The sequence below is a fragment of the Tamandua tetradactyla genome, chromosome 6 (assembly GCF_023851605.1).
Source record: "Tamandua tetradactyla isolate mTamTet1 chromosome 6, mTamTet1.pri, whole genome shotgun sequence".
Lineage (NCBI taxonomy): Eukaryota > Metazoa > Chordata > Mammalia > Pilosa > Myrmecophagidae > Tamandua > Tamandua tetradactyla.
The window spans coordinates 27,522,386-27,541,080 of NC_135332.1; the positions used below are offsets into that span (position 1 = coordinate 27,522,386).

An 18,695-nucleotide genomic window follows, 5' to 3' on the forward strand; every position below is an offset into this window, starting at 1 on the left:
GGTCCCAACAACAGAGCGTGCGTCACACCTCTGACACTCTTCCTTACAGCTTATTTCCTGGTCTCCCCATTTACCAACGTGCTCTTTTCCCTCTTTTTTTTGTTTTCTTCCTATTTTTCCAAACCAGCAAGTGTGGAGGCAAGACACATCAAAGCAGAGATGGGAACTGAAAGAGCTCTCGTTCTGGACAGATTAGCAAGCAATGTGGCAAAACGAAAAAGCTCAATGCCTCAGAAATTCATTGGTAAGAATACAAACCTTTTTCCTGATGTTGTTAGCAGGTAGCTTGAATGAGATGCCATAGGATGCTTATTACACAGGCCTTCCCTAGCTCAACCTCTGTTTAAATAAGGTAGTTGGTTTTCCCTTGTACACTTTTATCCTTTGTGCTTCATTTTGATAATGAAAGCAAATAGAATGAGAGATATTAACTAAAGAAGCTTAACTACAGATGATGGGAGAATTTGGTATTCAATTTCCTAAATGGAGTTGGTGTTAAAAATGCTGTTCCTTCCTCTTTATTCTGAATGACATATGTCGCATGAGAGAGTTGAAGCAATTTATACCAGTAAGATGTCTGAGATAGCATTTTTGTAATCTTTTGTAATTATATTTTCAAGTTGGTTCCATTAGCATCCTCAAACTTTTTTCTTGCTCTAAAGTGTATTGCTCTATTTTCTTAAATTTGATTGAAAACTGACTTTACGGGAAAGTGGTTGGGAAAACATAGATTTATATAACAAGGTTTGATTTAGTCATTTGTCTTACTGGAGTTAATTGTTATGCCATTAATTTTCACATTGTCAAAAAATACAGCAGAATGAAATGGCTAAGAAAAAATTATGTTCGTTAAAATGTTAGGACTGCCGAATGGCAGAGATATTTTGCTGAACTCTCCCAGATGTTTACATAAATGTGACTGTGATAATTAAAATAGATTTGTATTTGTGAAGTAGGCAGCTGAATCAGATGTATCAATTTTGCTATAAATTGAAAGTTAGTTGGTGATATTGAACAAAAATAGTTATTGAACAAAAATAGACCTCCCCTGACACTGGTAATATTTTAGAAACCTATCAATCTCTTTTTCTAAAACGACTTGCTGCTGTTGGTTTCTTACCTCAGTCCTTTTGAGGTTATTCTTTTCAATAGCTTTTAGCGATATTAAGTGCTTGCCTGATTTTTAAATCCAGCTAAATTTTATTCTGGTCTAGAGTAATTTTTTTATGTGCGGTCATTCTATGTGAATTACAGTAATACATTGAAAGAATCCATGTAATTCCGGGATCACCTAACTTGATATTTCTGCTTATTTTATTTTGATTAGCCGAAAGGTTTTTGTATACTTTTTAATCACTTTATGAGTAAATTATGTCAGACAAGTTGGTGCATTTCAGTTTAGACCCATTCCCTCCCCCTCTTCTCTCTTACTTACTCTCTTCCCTCACCACAGTGAGAAATGTCAGGAAGAAATGTAGTGATAGAGTTCAGACACAATGCATCCGTTGTGATTCCAAGATATTTACTTTAAAAATTACCCTTGTATCTTTTAAGCTTTGCTTATAAGGCTCTGACTGGACTACAAAAGAAAGTGTGTATAGTTTTTCTATGCATTAAATGTATTTTAATTTGAGGAAAGTTTTGACTAGAAATGGCTGACACTGAGGTGGGGAGGGAACAGAGAGAGAGATGGACAAGAAAAAAAAGTAGGATGACTTCATTTCAAACCAATTATGGTGAATGCATTTTAGTCTAAGAGAACTAAAGTGTAAGAGGCAGTACCTAGCTGTTACAGCTACTGCAAACCCATAGTTGTGCTTAAGCCCTAAAGCCCTACTTAATATAATAAAAGTTGCTTTGATATTTTCGTGGATTTACAAAGGCAACATGTTTTATAGGTCCAAACTCATGCCACTTTGCCTGTTCTCTTAGGCCCTCTTTCCTTGGGATCCATTCCACATGTTTGTCACCACTGCAACCAGAGGGTTTTCTTTTTTTTTTTCCTTAATATTTTTACTGACAAATCTTCACACACATATGTTCCATACATGGTGTACAATTAGTGGCTCACAACATCCTCACATAATTGTGTATTTATCACCATGATCATTTTTTAGAACATTTGCATCATTCCAGAAAAAGAAATAAAAAGGAAAAAGAAAAAGGTATACCTTACCCCTCCCTCTCATTGACCACTAGTTTTTTATCTACCCAATTTATTTTGCCCCTAACCCCCCTATTATTTATTTATCCATATGTTTTTACTCATCTGTCCATACCCTGGATAAAAGGAGCATCAGACACAAGGCAACTAAAGGGTTTTCACTGCTCTACTTCCAGACTCACAAGAGATGCAGATTTTATAAGTGCTGATTTCTCTCATCTTCTGAACCATCACGTTCTCTCTCTGCTGGAATCAGGAAGCCCAGTAGAATAGAGAGTTGGCTCATGACTTGAGCTGAGATAGCAACTTCAAGGCTGAGGACCCGGAATAACAGAGAAATTATAATTGGTAAATTGCTGCATAGTGCAATAGAAAAAGCACTGGTCTGGAAGAGCACTAGATTAAAGGTTCCAGTTCTAGCTCTGTCATTTCTTGACTGTGTGATCAGGCAAATCACATAACCTTTCTGGGCCTCTCTTTACTCATCTGTGAAATGAGGACACTGAACAGATGATGAAGACGTCTGGAAGGTCCCTCCCCGCTCTGACATTGTGCAAGTCTGTGAGATGAATTAGAAAAGAAATCCAAGGCAGCAATTATGGCTGCCATAGGTGTAACTTCTGTTAACTTTTTGCTCAAGCTTGCGCAGATGTGGTATTTATATAAAGCACATTAAATGTTCTGAGTTTATTTTTTGAAGAAGAAGATGACATTAAATATGAGCAGACAAAACAGTTGTGTTAGCTCAACATTCGTGTATTTTACTCAGGCTAGTCCTACTTGCTCCTTCCCTCTTTCATTTTTCCATCACACAGATGGTTATAAAGCTCTTGTCAGGTACGTGGTATTCTTGTTTGAACTTGTTCTAGTCTTCTAATATTAACTTATATCCTGTACCTTTGTTTTAGAGGGATTTTTTTTTTAATGAAGGAAACCCCTGGAATCATTTAGCAGAATCAGCCTTTGTGATAGAAAACAGTAATGTCAATGGGAAAAGGAGGGAAAGTTATCTGTGACATTGTGTAGTTTATGGGACAAAAATAAAAAAGATTAGGGGCTGTTTTCCTTCCCTCTGTCCTCTCTACTGTCCCCCTCCTCCTCTCTTCTCCTCTTGTCGCTCTCCTACATTTTCTCTGAGAGCTGCCAGGGAAGTGGCAATGGGTAAGGGGTAAAGGAAGAATGAGTCACTCCCTTGATCCTTGCTGACAGCTGCGCAGCACCCAGATCAAACTTGCCTCCCCGACCTCTTGAACTGTGAGGACAAAGGTGAATTTATACCATCAGGTCAGCTTGTAACTTTGAGGTAAGTACCAGTAGGAAGCATTTTTCATCTGTTACAGATGAACTGGGGTAAAAAGTCAGGTCGGATTAAGTCTGCATACATTTAGAACCACAAAAGCATGCCTCTATGAAAAAGTAAGAATAAAATTGAGTTGCCCAAGTAGGAGAAAAAGAAAACCATTTCTGTCTAATTATACAAGAAATTTCCTATCACTTTCCATAAATTAGGAAATAAATGGACAATGTCCATCAGAAATCAGCATCTCTACATCATCCAAATCAATTCTTAACTGTTCCTTTAAAAGGACAAGAAGAACTTATTTTTGGCATCTTAGCCCTTTCAGGGGTTTTCCTTTCTCTGAATCTTGTTCTCCTGCTATAAACGTGTTTGACTGTACTTCTAACTAATCTTCAAATACTTGGCTCAAAATGGAGACCAGATTTCTCTCCTGGAAGAAGGAGAAAGATGACTATGTTTCTGCATATTTCTTCTTCCTGCTTTTCATGCTTTCCCCAAAATCAGATGTGTTTTTTCAGACCAAAGCGGTTACTATAGCATTCCCTTATTTTTTTAATTGTACGTATTACTTCATTAAAGAAAGTTTCATGTTGAAAAGAGCATTAAAAAAAAAAAAAAAAGATCTCACTTACCCATGATAAACATGCTCGTGAGGTTTTGACACTTCAGCAAACACATCAGTTCTCCCTGTGAGTACTAATGAGAAATTATCTGCTTTGGTTAACAGAGCGACAGGAAGCAGTTTTAATACCTGTTTCTAAGAGCAAAAAGTGTTTTCTCCCACCCCTTCCCGAAGGTCCGACATCCCTTAAGAACAAAAGCATTACAGTCATGGCATTCTAGAGCTCGAATGAAACCACCTAACGAAGTCTTCTGCCAGGGAGGGAAGGGGGACCAGAGGGATGAAGGGACACAGCTGGCATGTGTCAGGACCAGGCCAGCCCAGGTCTACAACACGCTGCTGGGCAGGGCCTCTCTCTCCAGGTCATCCAGAGCAGTGCACTCAGGAGGGACACGCTTTGGACGGAGCGGAGCCAGCTCATTGAAAGCAGGTAGAAGAAAAGTCCCCTGAGGAAAGGCGCAGTTCTCCCTCAAGAGTGTGTTTCTTTGTGAAAAGCACTGACATCCGTTGGTGACTCCATCAGGACAAATGACATCCAAATAGCACTTCATGATGTCTCTCAGAGGGCAAAGGCCTCTGCAGCGCCACATGTGGTCTCCAGCTCAGTTTCTTCACCTATGTTGCTACATTCCTCTCTGGTCTCTTTCTTCCTTCCTGCCTCTGTTCAGTGGCTCCCTCTGTTTTCCTCCCTTTGGAAGAAGTGTTAGTGATTTTAACTCGTGTAGATTGAGAGCAGGGCCCTAACAATCAGATATTCCATTTACTCTATTTACCCTGCCTTTTATTATTGCACATACGTGCTTGCAGTAAGAGTAAAGGATAGTACATGTAGGCACTTCTATGAAAGTAGCAACTAGCTGCAGAAGCACTTAAGTGACTTGAAGAAACTTAAACACTTACAGAAAACCTGAATACTTTGTATTACCCCATCGTGGTGACTATAATACCAGAATCATGTTATTTTTATAAAAATCTACTCATTTTGCCTGCTTCAAAAACCTTTCAGTGGTTCCCCACTGGAAAAAAAAATCCAAACCACTCAGTCAGCCTTTCTGAACCTTCCACAATCTCCAACTTATCTTTTCTAATTTTATCATTTCAGCCAACTAATCCTTTGTTTCAGCCACAATGAACTAACTACTCATCACTGAAAACCTTTCGACTTCTGTGTAATCATTCTTTCTGTGTCTCTGTCTGGAATACCCTCCCTCACATCTGCCTGTAAAAAGTCACTTCAATTCATTTTGTCCACATTCCCATACCCCTCCGTTTCAATTTTGTGCTCTCCCCCTGAACTTCTGGCAAGTTCAATAGTTTGCTTTTTGTTATGTATTTGTCCCTACCACCATAACCTCAGATTACAAGGAGGCTTAAAAGAAAAAGGTAAATTAGCATTTGTCCCATGTTATATATAGCATATTTCAGAAGTGGCCCATGTTTTTCTCCCTCCCTTCTCTTGGCTATTGCATACTTTGTTCTATCATGTTGCACTGAAGGATGCTGATTTGTAATGAAATTGTATAAATGCTGCATCTTTCCTATTGGGTTGCAAGCTTTTGTTTGTATTCCTTAGAGCAACTAATATGGAGACATGGTGCTATACATATAATAAATAACAACAATAATAACAGACCTATCATTTGAGTGCTCATGTGTACCAGACTCTCTATTAAGCACTTTATAGACATCACAACAGCTCTGCGCCTCATATATATTTCTTGAACACGGCCCGAAGCACAGTTGTTGCCATGAAGTCTCTCCATTGTGCGTGTGAATCACCCAGCAGAGAATCTGAAGTCACTGCCAGTGGGGAGACTGCAGCTCTGGACAAGGGAGCAACAGGGAAAGGCAGTGAACGCTCACACGTTTCCTGAGAAATATGGGTTCTTGGATTGCATCCTGGTTTTCTATTTTCCAGCATGGTGACTTGGAAAGTTGACCAACTTGTTTATACCTTAGATTTTTCATCTGATTAAGAGATGATAATTCACACCTTTTAGAGCTGATGTGAAGGTAAAAATGAGATAATATATAAAGTACCTAGGACAGCACTGGGCATGTGGTAGAAGCTCAGAAAATAGTAGCTCTTATTACTGTATTACTATATATAAGGCACAATGCTAGATACTGTGAAGGTCAAGGACCAGAAGTGAACAGATTAGCATGGTGGATTTTGTCCCTTGACGACCCTGAAGGCAGAGGCCTGAATCCATGTGCTTGGTTAAGGTCTGTTTTATCTCTAGTATATGATTCAAGAACATCCAGTTTGGCAGTTAGAAGCCAACAACCATACATCCTCACCAGCAAGTGGCAGCAATTCAGGTCAGGTGGTTGTTCGGTTTAGAATTGCCAAAACCTAGATCATAGGGATTGACAACCTTTAAAAAGAAACACAGGTAGGGAATGCCTAACCAGATGCCCTTGGTTTCTAAACTTGGGACTTGCTGTTGCCGTCTGAATCTTCATTGGACGGAAACCTCTAATTCAGCCTGAAGCTGGTATCATGAATCATTCAAAGGTGTGATACGATTCTGACTAGAAGCTGGACCAGAGGCTCCGTGTGGGTTTGGAAGCAGTTACACTCTTGTGGTTTGACTAACCTTTTTTATGAGTGTGTCACTAAAGAAACGTGAGTTCTTGGCTTTTCAATTACTGTAGCTTACCCCTGCTGAGTTTCATACACATTGAGTCATCGTGTCTACAGGTGACTGATAATCATCTGCAAGGTTCAAGTTACCGTAACGGAGATGAGGGGATCTGATGATTGCAGGTCGCCTGCACGTGAAGGTCTGAGGTACTCCCATCTTCTTAACAATGAACAATGGTGTGCGCTAACCACAGCACTCAGTCACCTATTTCCACTCATCCTGGGGTTTATTTTCCTCTTAATGCTTTTCCCCTTACAACGTTAGCACTCAGCTGTTTTCTGACATATGTTGCAGACGGTATAGATGGTGAAATCGTAGGCCTAGAAAGTAAAGCAAGATATTGGGAGAAAGGATAAAAGCAGTGTGTGTGATGTGCTTGCCCCACCCCGAAATCCTTCACAGAAGGTGAAAAGGTAAAAAGATTCCCAAGGACCCTTGGTATTTGGGGAGTTCAGGTGAACTGGCCCCATTGCAATATCATCATCAACCTTGAAAAGTTTAAAAAAAAACAGTTCATCATTTCTTTGTCACTTTTAGGGGAGGAAAGGTTTGTGATGTTAGCTGACTTTCGTATTCTTAGTATCTTTCTCCCAGAAGGCCCTGATCTGAGACAGAACCAAGCTGGAAGTTGAAAATAAGAACCATTGATGCCTTTGGCAAAGGTCTCCTTTTCTGTTGCTTATTATCGAGTTACCAAGGCAGGGAATTTTCTTTTCATACTTTTCTTTGACGTATTTTGTCTAGAAACTATCACCTTGGCTTTAAAGTAGTGTGAATACAGGACAGATCTGTCTGATTAGATCTCTTGAGTTGTTCTTTCTGGCTCCAGTTCTGCACTGTTCTGGTCCACTTTACAAAAACATTGCTTTTACATTAGTATCCTGAAAATAACATTTTGACCATAAGCCTCCCTCACTCAAGGGCACATAGTGACCTGCTGTTTGTTCAAATCCAAATGTCGTGTTGGTCAGCCCGAATGCCCATCGTTTGGCCCCACCATGTGTTATCTTTCTTCGGTGTTGCCCGAAGTGTGTGGTGCAGACTGCCAGGAGGCACCCAGTCAGGGCCTTTAAAAACCTTGATTAGCATGATAAGTTTTTTTTTCCTTTTAGTTCTCTTTGCATCTTCCTGATTATACCAAGAAGGAAGATTTAGACTTAATTTGATGCTAGCTGTCTCGAACGCTTATCTCACACTTGCCAGTCTTGGTTTTTAACAGAAAAAGAGAGATTTTCGTCTCAAAGTTCTCTACTTGCAGTGGTATCTGTACAGAATCTAATAAATTGCTCTTTTTTATTGTCTTAATTTTTCACTTTTCTTCTATCATGGTGATTCTGATTTTCCATTTATGTTAGTGGTATAAAGTTTCCTTAAAAAAAATTTATTTTAGAAAAAAAAGTAAGCTGATTCAAATATAAAAACTCTAACATTTACCAAGTGCTTTCCAAATGCAAGCACTGTTCTGAGTTCTTTCCAATGACCCCATGAGGTAGAGATGATTATTATTTCCATTTTTACCCAAGGACATGGGAAGGTTAAATAACTTGTCCACAGGCACACGGTTAGTAACTGACAGAGCCAGCATCAAATCCAGTCCATCTGACTCAAGACTTGTGCTCTCAGCCTGCACGCTACCCTGCTGCATGGATATTGCAGAATGTGAAGGAATAAGTAAAATTTGAGAAATAGCCTATTTCACACTTTTTAATATAGCTTGAATCAGACTCTCTCTTAACTATTCCTTGCCCATGTCCTCTGTATTCCTACCTTTCTACCTTTATCCACTCCCCTTCCTCAGTTAGCCTGCCCTCTTCTCCCTTTTTTGAAAATCTAAATACTACCAGTTCATCAAGATCTGTCTCAAAATTAGGTTTTCCAAGAATTCTTTTCCTTCCCCAACTACTCCTGAAGTTTTTGCATTCCCCCAATGCTTAAATATACAATGTGTACCAAATCATCTTGTCCCTGCCTGTATGTTCCATGGTATTCCTTTAACAGAAGACATGTTCCTCCCCTGTTTAAATACTACAAACGTGGCATTTAGAATAAAATCAAAGGCTTTCATATAGCAAAGCACCCCCTTTTATAACTTGTAACATAAGATTTCTCTGGTTCCATGTACACGGGCCTCATTTCTCTCCCACTAAGTTGGAGAAACCTCAAGAACAGAAAATCGTTCATCCCATCTTTTTGCTTCCTTGTATTTATTTTTATTTTCCATAATGAACTCTTTACTGCATAGCAGTGACAAGTTTTAGAACAACAACATGCCTAGGAAATTTGCAGAAGAGAAGGATAAGATTCATCAAATCTCTCCAGAGTCCAAGGTCAACAGAATGAAAAGCCTCGGCAATGACCTTGGCCTTACTTCCAACACTCGAGGCATCTTCCACACCTTCTCTTTCCTCCTCTGGCCCCTGACCACAGAGCACATCTGCCATCGCTGCAGACCCTGTCTCTCTCTGCCTTGCCTGTGGCCAGAGAGCCTGTTTTCTAACACACAACACCCACACGTCCTGAAGGTAGCTAGACTCTTTTTCAAAATTTCTCAGCAGTTTGACATGACATGTAGGAGAAGGTGACCACAAATAGATTTTTTTAGTTAAGTATGAGATAGGTCCTAGTGGCCTCTCTCATGTTTATATGATCACACTTGTATTAATGATATTTTTCAAGCAGGAGAAAAGTAACTTCATGATGAGAGATCATGGTGTCTCATCAAGAAACCTTTTCTAAAAATTTCTACATATGAAGCTCTTTTACTTAAATTGTAGGCAGTTTGGTGACTGGTATGTGGTAGAAGTTATAAGTTGGAGTTTAGGAGGCTGCCTTATCTACCTCTGTAACTACTCAAAAAGCAGCTGAGGCCAGCCACTGAGCATCCTTACGCTTTGCATCATTTCTGACCCCCTGGCTTTTTACAAGCAGAAAATAACAAACAAAACAAGAGGTTGGGAGTTGACTGTGCTTTAGGAAGTCACCAGCAATAAGAGTACAGAGACATCCATGCTCCTGGATGTAGCGGTGGCTCCCTTACCCTTCGGAACTCTGTCCTAATGTTTCCTGGCTTCTTTTTTTCTCTATTCTTTAGGATTCCCCTCTGATGTGGGTGGCAGGCACAACCTAATGGCATCTCTGATCCTCCCTTTTGCCTCCCCTTTCCCTTTCGCTTGCCCAAATATGTTGCTGCCAACCAGCGTCTCCTGAGACTTCGGCACTGTTTTGAACCATTGTCTTGGGCTGGGTGTTCTTGAACAGACAATATGTCCTCGCTCTCTTTTAAGGAATTCTGGAAAACAGCTTTAAGACTTTCTGCCTCGGTGTGTGTCCTTTGTAACGCTTTCTTTCACGTATTGTAGGGGAGAAGCGCCACTGCTTTGACATCAATTATAATTCCAGCTATATGTATGAGAAGGAGAGTGAGATGATACAGACCCGAATGATGGACCAAGCCATCAATAATGCCATCAGCTATCTCGGCGCCGAGGCCCTGCGCCCCTTAGTCCAGACACCGCCTGCTCCCACTTCAGAAATGGTCCCAGTGATCAGCAGCATGTATCCCATGGCCCTCACCCGGGCTGAAATGCCGAACGGTGCCCTCCAGGACCTGGAAAAGAAGAACATCCACCTGCCCGAGAAGAGCCTACCTTCTGAAAGAGGCCTCTCCCCCAACAACAGTGGCCACGACTCCACGGACACTGACAGCAACCACGAGGAACGACAAAATCACATCTACCAGCAAAATCACATGATCCCTCCTCGGGCCCGCAACGGGATGCCTCTCTTGAAGGAGGTTCCCCGTGCTTATGAACTCCTCAAACCCCCACCCATCTGCCCAAGAGACTCCATCAAAGTGATCAACAAAGAAGGGGAGGTGATGGATGTGTTTCGGTGTGACCACTGTCGTGTCCTCTTCCTGGATTATGTGATGTTCACTATTCACATGGGTTGCCACGGCTTTCGTGACCCTTTTGAGTGTAACATGTGTGGGTATCGGAGCCATGATCGGTATGAATTCTCATCTCACATAGCCAGGGGAGAACACAGAGCCATGCTGAAGTGACCGTCCGGTCCCAGAGATTGCCCCTAAAGATACAACTTCACTTTCAACAATGGATGTCCCCACCTAAAAAATTACTCTTAAAATAAACTCAGTTCCAAACTCCTTTCCACACCATTTTCAGTCCCAAAGGGTCATGTTCACACGGGCAGCCAGAGAATTGTTTGCAGATCTATCATGTTATTACTTTCATAAAAATTTTTTTCATCAGGGACTTGAATTTTATAATATTTTAAAGCCAATGAAGTGTTTGGTCATTATCTTTTGCAGCAATAGAATGGGCATCAGTTGAAGTTTGTTGCCAATCGGGACAGTCTCCAAGCTGTGCTGCATGAGATCTTTCTGAGACACATGAGCAGTATGTGGGAAAGCCTTTGGTCATATGTCCAGTCCACGGAAAGGAAGAACTGACCAGCTGACCTTGCTGGGAAGCCTTCCCCTTCTGCATTCAACACAAAGGTGAAGGTTTAGGATATACTCTCCTTATCCCAAATTACAATCTCAGAGTAAAGAAAAGAACAACCCTAAAATAAGTATCTGTTACTAGTACCCGAAGACCCCATTCTCTGAGCATTAGATCTATTCCCTCTCTATGGCTCAGGCAAAGAAAATGCAGTCAACTGATGATACTTCTGCTTCCACCCTTTATCCTCCCATCTCCAGTTAAAAGATGCTTCAAATTAAACCAATCATCTAACAGAGAAATTCTGTACCAGAAGAGCCAGTGGTACAGAGCATCATTGAAAATCCAAAAAGTCATCCACTGTGGACAAAAGCACCCATTTCCTTTGACCAACAGGGTGTGTGAGGGAAACCAGTTTAACAGCATCAACAGGAGTTACTAACTACTTAGGAGTTCTTGGTCTCCCTCGTGGGGTATTGGTATGCAGAGCCAAAGTAAACTTGCCAACAATTTTTTTGAAAAAAAAATACTGAAGAATGCAGTGTGATTTAGTCTCCCCTCTCCCCAGAGGAGAGGAATAGATAGATGACATGAGTGTCGTCCAAATTAGAGCTGAGCTTTGTGTTGGGGTGAGGAGGGGAGAACCTCTGCTGATAGATTCTTCTTGATCAGGCAGTTTTTTCCCCATTTAAAGTAGAGCCATTGTACTCCAAGAAGATTCGTGACATCTTATCTTGGTTCTGCAGAAGTATCAGTCGTGTTTATCACTAATAATAAGGTACATACTGTCACAGAGGTGCCCTTTGATAATTATAACATTAGCACTAGAGCAGGGTCACAAAATCTGCTTCCTAATTCCATATTTGCCACTAGTTAGCTATGTGACTTTAGGCAAATCACTTAACTCTTAAAATTAAGTTTCCTCAACCATAAAATAAGAGTTGGATTTAGTTGATCTCTCAGGTCCCTTCCAGCTTTAAATTTATGTGATTATGCAGTAACCACAACTTATTTTTTTGAACCTTTTAATTTATGTGTATTAAGCAGAAGAGTACATATATGATAATATGTTCCATATTTCTTTGGTGTGAAATGGTAGTGCATTAAGTTTTTCCTTTAACCACTGAGTGGTGAATGTGAAGAGGTGGTGGGAAGAACAAAACACAGGAAGGCATTTTGATCTTGCCCCAAAGGGGGACATACAGATCGGTACCTGCAGCTGCCTGCCAAAGCCTTTTCTTTTTTCTTTTTAAAAATCTGTGTTAGGGAAAATAACTTCTGCTTCCAGGGACAATTTCATGGAGCCTATTTACAAATTAGAGTTAGCTTTGTGAACATTTCTACCAGAGCCAAGAATCCCAAATTCCTAGTAGATTAGCGTTTATGTATCTGCCTTGATATTTCTAAAGGGCTTATGCATTAGGCTCAAACTCAACTCATTTATATGCTGCCAGTAATTAAATGTTCCACCCTAGACTGTACAAATCCTTATCCTACTCCGTAGCATGGCGTCTGTCTCAGGAAAAAAGGGTTTTATGACACTCCATGGCGACAGTCCCAACATGTTTGTGATTGCAGCTACAGGACTAGATGCATTTTGGTGTGTAGTCTTCAGTACATCACTGTGTTTCTGAAGTACTAGACTTCAAGCTATGCCAGATTGCTTAAACCCATTTTAAAAGAAGAGTTTATTATATTCTTGAAATATCACACACCCTGTTGACTCTTAAGGGGGACAAAAGAAAAAGAATTTGGAAGCAGGGATTAGTAGGAGAAAAAGCTAGGGAAAGGGAGCATTTCTACCAGATTAATGGGACAACATTTGCTGAATAGATCAAGTTTTGCATCTCAAGATGAGAAAACTCAGGCTCATTCCACCAACTGGGGGACTCTTTTTGTAAACATAATCCTTTTTTTTCCCTGACAGTTTGCTGAATGATTTCCACTCCTCCGAGGTCAGTTTTCTCAGTGGGGCAACCACTCACAAAGGCTGTACTTTCACTAGCATTCTGAGTTGAGAGTGGGGCATATCAGTTCCTGAAAAAATAATTATATATGTAAACTCCACGTTCTCAAGTCTTGGAGTTGAACCCTGGTGGTGTTCAGTGGTTCCTGTCACCCAGGTAACCACTTGCTTATGCATTCACTCCTTATACCTATTAACGCCCCCCTGGCTGGCAGTTGGGAAACAGGGTGTGGAGAATCTTAACAAGATGCCTAGAGAGAAGCAAGGTTCCTGGTGAGCATCTGCCCCTATTGGGCAGTGAAGTCCTTGTAGCAGCTTCAGGCAGCTCATTAACTTTCTCATCCAGAGTCTTATGTGTCTTCTCTCCCCTCCTTTCTCACCACGCTTCTTGTAGGCAGGCCTCCCACCACATACCCAGGAGGTGGCTGTCTGAGGAGCCCGCAAACCCAGGAAATGTTCCCTACAACCAAGGTGACAGATTTGGGGTGAGGGTGGAAAATGAAGAGAGCTGGCTCTCCAACTGTTCCGTCTCTCTATTCGAAGTGTTGCATAGGTACTTCCTATTGGCAGAAAACTAAAGAGAAGTCATCTTCCTTATTACCCCACCACCACAACCAGTAAAAGAGGGAAAAAGAAAAAAAGATATTAATAAATCAACCAGTCTTTAGATTCCTTAAGTCACTCTCCCAGAAAGCTATTTTGCCTTCATATAGATAAGCTAGAAAACCTGGTGTTTTGTTACCCTTTCTGAGCTGTTAATAAATTAGCTTCTGATATTATAAGTGACAAAATCTCTCACCTTTCAAGTGCAGTGCTTCACATTTTGCTAGGCCCATAGGCACATGGCTCAGACATAAAATGACCTCAGATTTATTTTGCAAAGAAAAATATTTAAAAGCACAAAATTTTAACTCAGTTGAAACACTGTGTTATTAACAAACCCCACATCAACATAAAGGTTTTCCAAATAGCATCTGAAATACTATCCTTGTTCTCCTTCTCCTCTCCCCCCACCCTGCCCCCTGCCAGCTAACATGAGGTTTAGACTATTCTCAGGGAAAAAGAAGAGTGTTCTCTATACACCCCAGGGCAGGGGGAAAGGACTGTAATGGAAATATTTCTTTAAAGTTCTAACTTAAAAGTGTAGCCCACAAGACAAGGGAGGCTTGGAAACTCCAGGCCCCTCAAGATTTGTGAAAAAAAACTTGAACATCTCTGAGGACTCAAAGACTCAGAGCTTGTGAGCTCAAGAAGAGAAAAGACAGGGGAGCTTTTAAAATCTTGTCCTAAAAAATAGCATCAGCAGCAGAGAAAGATAAGAGATATACAGTGATACCTCTTATTTTTAAAAGAATTACAAGCTGTTTTGGGCACTCAGAGTGTTCAGAGAATTTCTATGGGCAGAGTTCAGAATTTAAGTGCCTGTGAAGAGAACAGTTTTGACCTGAAAGCTAGGTTAGACCTGGGTCACCCTAGGAAGAGGACTGTTCTCGAGGCTGAAGGGGAGTGTGGCTCTGACACTGATTAGGCAGCCCGGGGTTGGGGCTGCTGGCTCTAAGGACTGTGAGCTCAGAAAAGAAGTCTGTGCTTTAAACTTGTATGAGCTCTGCAGTGACACAAGACTGTACCTCTAACTTACCAAGCGGTATACAGTCTGTGCACCACCGTGCCAAGAATACGATAAACAGGTTTTTGCACTTTGAAGCATTTGGCTACAAGTTTCCTCTGAGTGTTATGCTAGTGGACTGCCTTATACATTTGTTATTGATTGAGTCATTATTTGAAGTTGAAGTGTTAATGTTCTGACTAAAAAATGTAAGGCCATAACAATACCTACCTCCTAAGTGTGTTATGAGGTTTTATGTAATTTTGTGTATGGAATAATGTTGCTTTGTGGGTTGGAAACTATACTGGATGGTTGCTGATTTTACACTCTGTGCTCTGTCTGGATTTGAATTCATGAAAAGCATTCAAAGACCACACTAGGACTATAATTGTAATTTACTTGCCTCCATGAGTCGCTAACACACACTTTCCTTCATATTGTTTTAATGTGTAAAATATGCTGAACCTTGAGACCAGTTTGTGTTAACAGAAACGCCGTGGCGCTGCACCCAGTGAAGCAGAATAGCTTTGCGCCCTCACCATCTTAGTTCCCCAAACAAGTTGGAGTTTCCTCAGATGGTCTTTACTGTCCATCTTTCCACCACCTCCACTCCAGAGAGCCTGGAGAGCAGCTCCACCAGGCCAGCCACCTTCTCCCAGGCCTTTACGACACATCTGTGGGCCCACATCACGTTCTGAATGTAGAAGTACACCTTTGCTTCTTCCTCTCCTGAAAGACTGAAAACAGACATTTTAGCACGTTAGGAAAATGGGCAGCCATTTCTTAAAAATGACTGATCCCATTTCCAATGACTCATTTATACAAGGACTTTTCCAAGTTAGCAGACAAGGCCCTTTTCAGTGGGCCTGCTTCTGTGGGTTCACAGGAACAAAATTACTGTGGGTTGCAAAGAACTAGCAGGTCATTTAAAAAGCAGACATCCCTTCACCCAGACTGTGGTTTTGCATGCTCAGTTTCTCAGTCTGTGAGCTTTGGTGAGGGATCATTTTGGCTGCTGGAAAAACCATAGCTTATCTTAAATTTCTGGTTGCCAAACCCACCACGCATGTGGTGTATGGATGACCCGTGTCTGCGGATGATGGGCAAAGCACTGAGAACAGAACGTGGTTTGGGGCTCAGGGCAGCCTTCCCACCAGGGCAGTTGGACACGGCCTGTGCTCACGGTGCCCTTCCACCCGTCTGACTTTCTCAGAAACCCAGTTATGACTTTCTCTCATGACACCTCTGGAATTTTACCCAAAGTCCAATCATTTGGACCACTGTAAGGTACCTTGCTTCTCTGTAAAAACTGTTTAAAGAAAACCAGCTTCTGAAATGTACCAATGCTAATAACCCTTGCCAGAACCATAATAAATGCATCCTCGTGTCAATAACAACCCCGCTGATAGTTTTCAAGGTTTATCTTGTTTGATTTTTATACTGAAAAATAAAAAAATACTGGTGTGTTTAAAATCAGTCACTGTGCAATGCCTATCATTTGTAGTTGCTGCTCTGCTATTTTGTAAAGTCCAAAAGTGAAGAAAAACGGAATTACCTCTTAAATAAGACATCTCTCCTGACACCTCCTGAGCCTGCCACTGGTATTCTGCTGCTGAACCCCTACCCCCTTAGAGAGGGGTTGTGGTTCCACTGGTGCCTAGTCTCCTAAGGGGCCCTGAGATTGGGGACCGGGACTTAGCGGCAAAAAATGCATTGAGCAGTGTCTCCCTACCTAAAGCCACTGTTTCTCCTTCCCTCCCAGTAGGATTCTTCTGGAATGACAAGTACATCCTGACTTTTTCATCTCTGGAGTCTCATAAACATCCACATTTGGGACCTCAGACACAGTTACATACTGTTTTTAGACCCTTAGAGGCCCAAGCCTTGGGTGCTAGAAGGGAACACTTCCATGAGAATGGCATTGGGATTGGGCAGCTTTCTCACTGTCTTGGTATCTTGTGTTCTTTTTTAGTAAATGTTAGAAAGAAGGTGCCCTGACCTACTCAGCCTCATCCAAAGTACGTTCCCTTTCCTTTTCGGTGGACAACATTTCTGAACAAGGATTAGCAAATGCAGGGCCACGCTGGTGGCTGCCTTTACTGGCTCTACATTCAGATCCATCTCCCTCCCTCCAGTGCCACCAGGACTGTTTGATGATCTCCAGCAGGTTCGCCAGTCTGGACACAAAGGGCAGGGGAGAGGAACGCCACAGCTTTCTGCCTTTGTATTTTAACATTAAACGCATCCAGAGCTGCCTCTCAGTAGCTGATTCTTAGACTTTGATGGAGTGGTATGGGGCTGTCCCTATCTCCACTCCCTTCCCACAGCAAAAACAGCTCAGGGAGCAAACAGGGAGACAGGGCAACACTGATCCCCTTTGCCAATAAGCAGTGGGGAGAGCCCTGGTGGCTGGTTTGTGCTGGGGTTGGGGCTGAATGAAGAGCAGTTTCCTTTCCTGACTCTGGAGAACTAGTGTGATGCTTTAAATGTGGCAGGCCTGACAGCGGAGGTCACCCCACACCTGCACCCTCCTTTTCCCCCTCCCCCATCATTTAACACACCAGGCCATCCCCACAGGCTGGGGTGCCTAGGCCTCCACCTGCAGGCAACTGTCACTCGAGGACAGGCAGGAGGGAAACCTATCTCCCTTCTCTCTTCTCCCATCCCCTAGAATCCAGAGTCTGGGGAATAGTGGAGTTAGAGGCCTCAGGGGGCTGAGAGTGCCGGCCTGAGGGGTGGTGGAGGACACACTCCCGGGTCAGACAGTTATTTGCATAAAAGCCAAAAGCCACTGCACCTGGGCTGGGGAGGCCCTCTGGGGAGGTGCTCCCTGGCTTGGGGAGAGGGGGGAGGGAAGGTGTCATGGAAAGTCCCTGAAGGACACGGGTGTTGCATTTGCTGCGGTTTTGTTTTTAACTCCATCTTGACCTGTGAAGTAAGCAGCTGCCTCCCTTCCCCCAAAATAACAGACCTTCCCCCAGAATAACACACATACCCAAGGAAAGAGCAAGACAGTGGAAAGAATGGAGGTTAGAGGCCTGTGGGTGATGTAAACTGCCCCCCTTCTCCAAGAGTGAGGGGGCAGGAAGCCCCAGAACAGCCTTTTCCCATCACCTCGCCTTCCCCCTTAGCCCCCTGGGCCGCCTAGTCAAATAAACCGCAGCCCTGGGGGCGGCTCGTGGATGGGAATGAGGGGGGCAGGTGTCACCTCCTCCCTCAAGTCTGTCCTTCCACCAGCTCAATCCCCATCCCACCCCCACTGGAATTACATTCTCAGCACTCCTCTTCCTCCCTCTTAGGCACAGACCTGAACTGCTCCCTCCGTGGGCTCCTGGGGACCTCTCCCCGCCCCCCACCCCCCAGCCCCAGCCCCGATCCCATCCCCCAGTGTTGGGAGGAATGAGGCAGAGCCAGTGAATCCAGCAAAGCTCTGATTTCTGAATAAGTGACAGGCAGCCTGGTGCAGATCCAGGGGAGTATTTGGACTCCAACTCCCGCCTGGACACATTACTTTCTCTCCCTAGACCTGGATTTTCCCCAGAAGTCAAGGATCTCGGAAGTTCCTTTCAGCTGGAACTCTAAGTCAGACGGGGACACCACTGCTCCAGCCACGTTTCAGACCTTTCCTCTAAGCCCGTAGGGCACGGAGGTTCTGTTCCCTCTTCTTCCCACCAAACTCCGGCATTGTGGGGAGGGGACCCTGGAGACAGGGTGATGGTGGGCTATGATTTCCTCAAGAGGTCATTTTTAAAGAACCATTCCATCTTGCCAAGAAGATGAAACTGCAACCGTGGCCCACAAGAGGGGAGGAGAGGAGTAGGAGATGTCAGGCTCCTGTCCCTCACCGGCGGGGTTGGGGGCGCCTCTGAATACCGGGGTTGAGGCTGGGTCTGAAGCTGAGGCAGGGTCTGCTCAATTCTGCGAGA

At 42.7% G+C, this 18,695-nt stretch overlaps 1 protein-coding gene across 7 annotated transcripts in view; it reads left to right on the plus strand.

Annotated features, from left to right (window-relative positions):
• The window catches only part of IKZF3 (IKAROS family zinc finger 3), a 132,494-nt gene extending 116,255 nt beyond the window's left edge, over positions 1-16,239 (plus strand). For all 7 annotated transcript variants that reach the window (XM_077164510.1, XM_077164512.1, XM_077164515.1 and 4 more), the window contains 2 exons: positions 128-244; positions 10,094-16,239. In XM_077164510.1, coding sequence (XP_077020625.1) covers positions 128-244; positions 10,094-10,797 — 821 coding nt within the window. In that variant the 3' untranslated portion in view covers positions 10,798-16,239. The remainder of the gene's footprint in view (positions 1-127; positions 245-10,093) is intronic.
• The last annotated feature ends 2,456 nt before the right edge of the window (positions 16,240-18,695 follow it).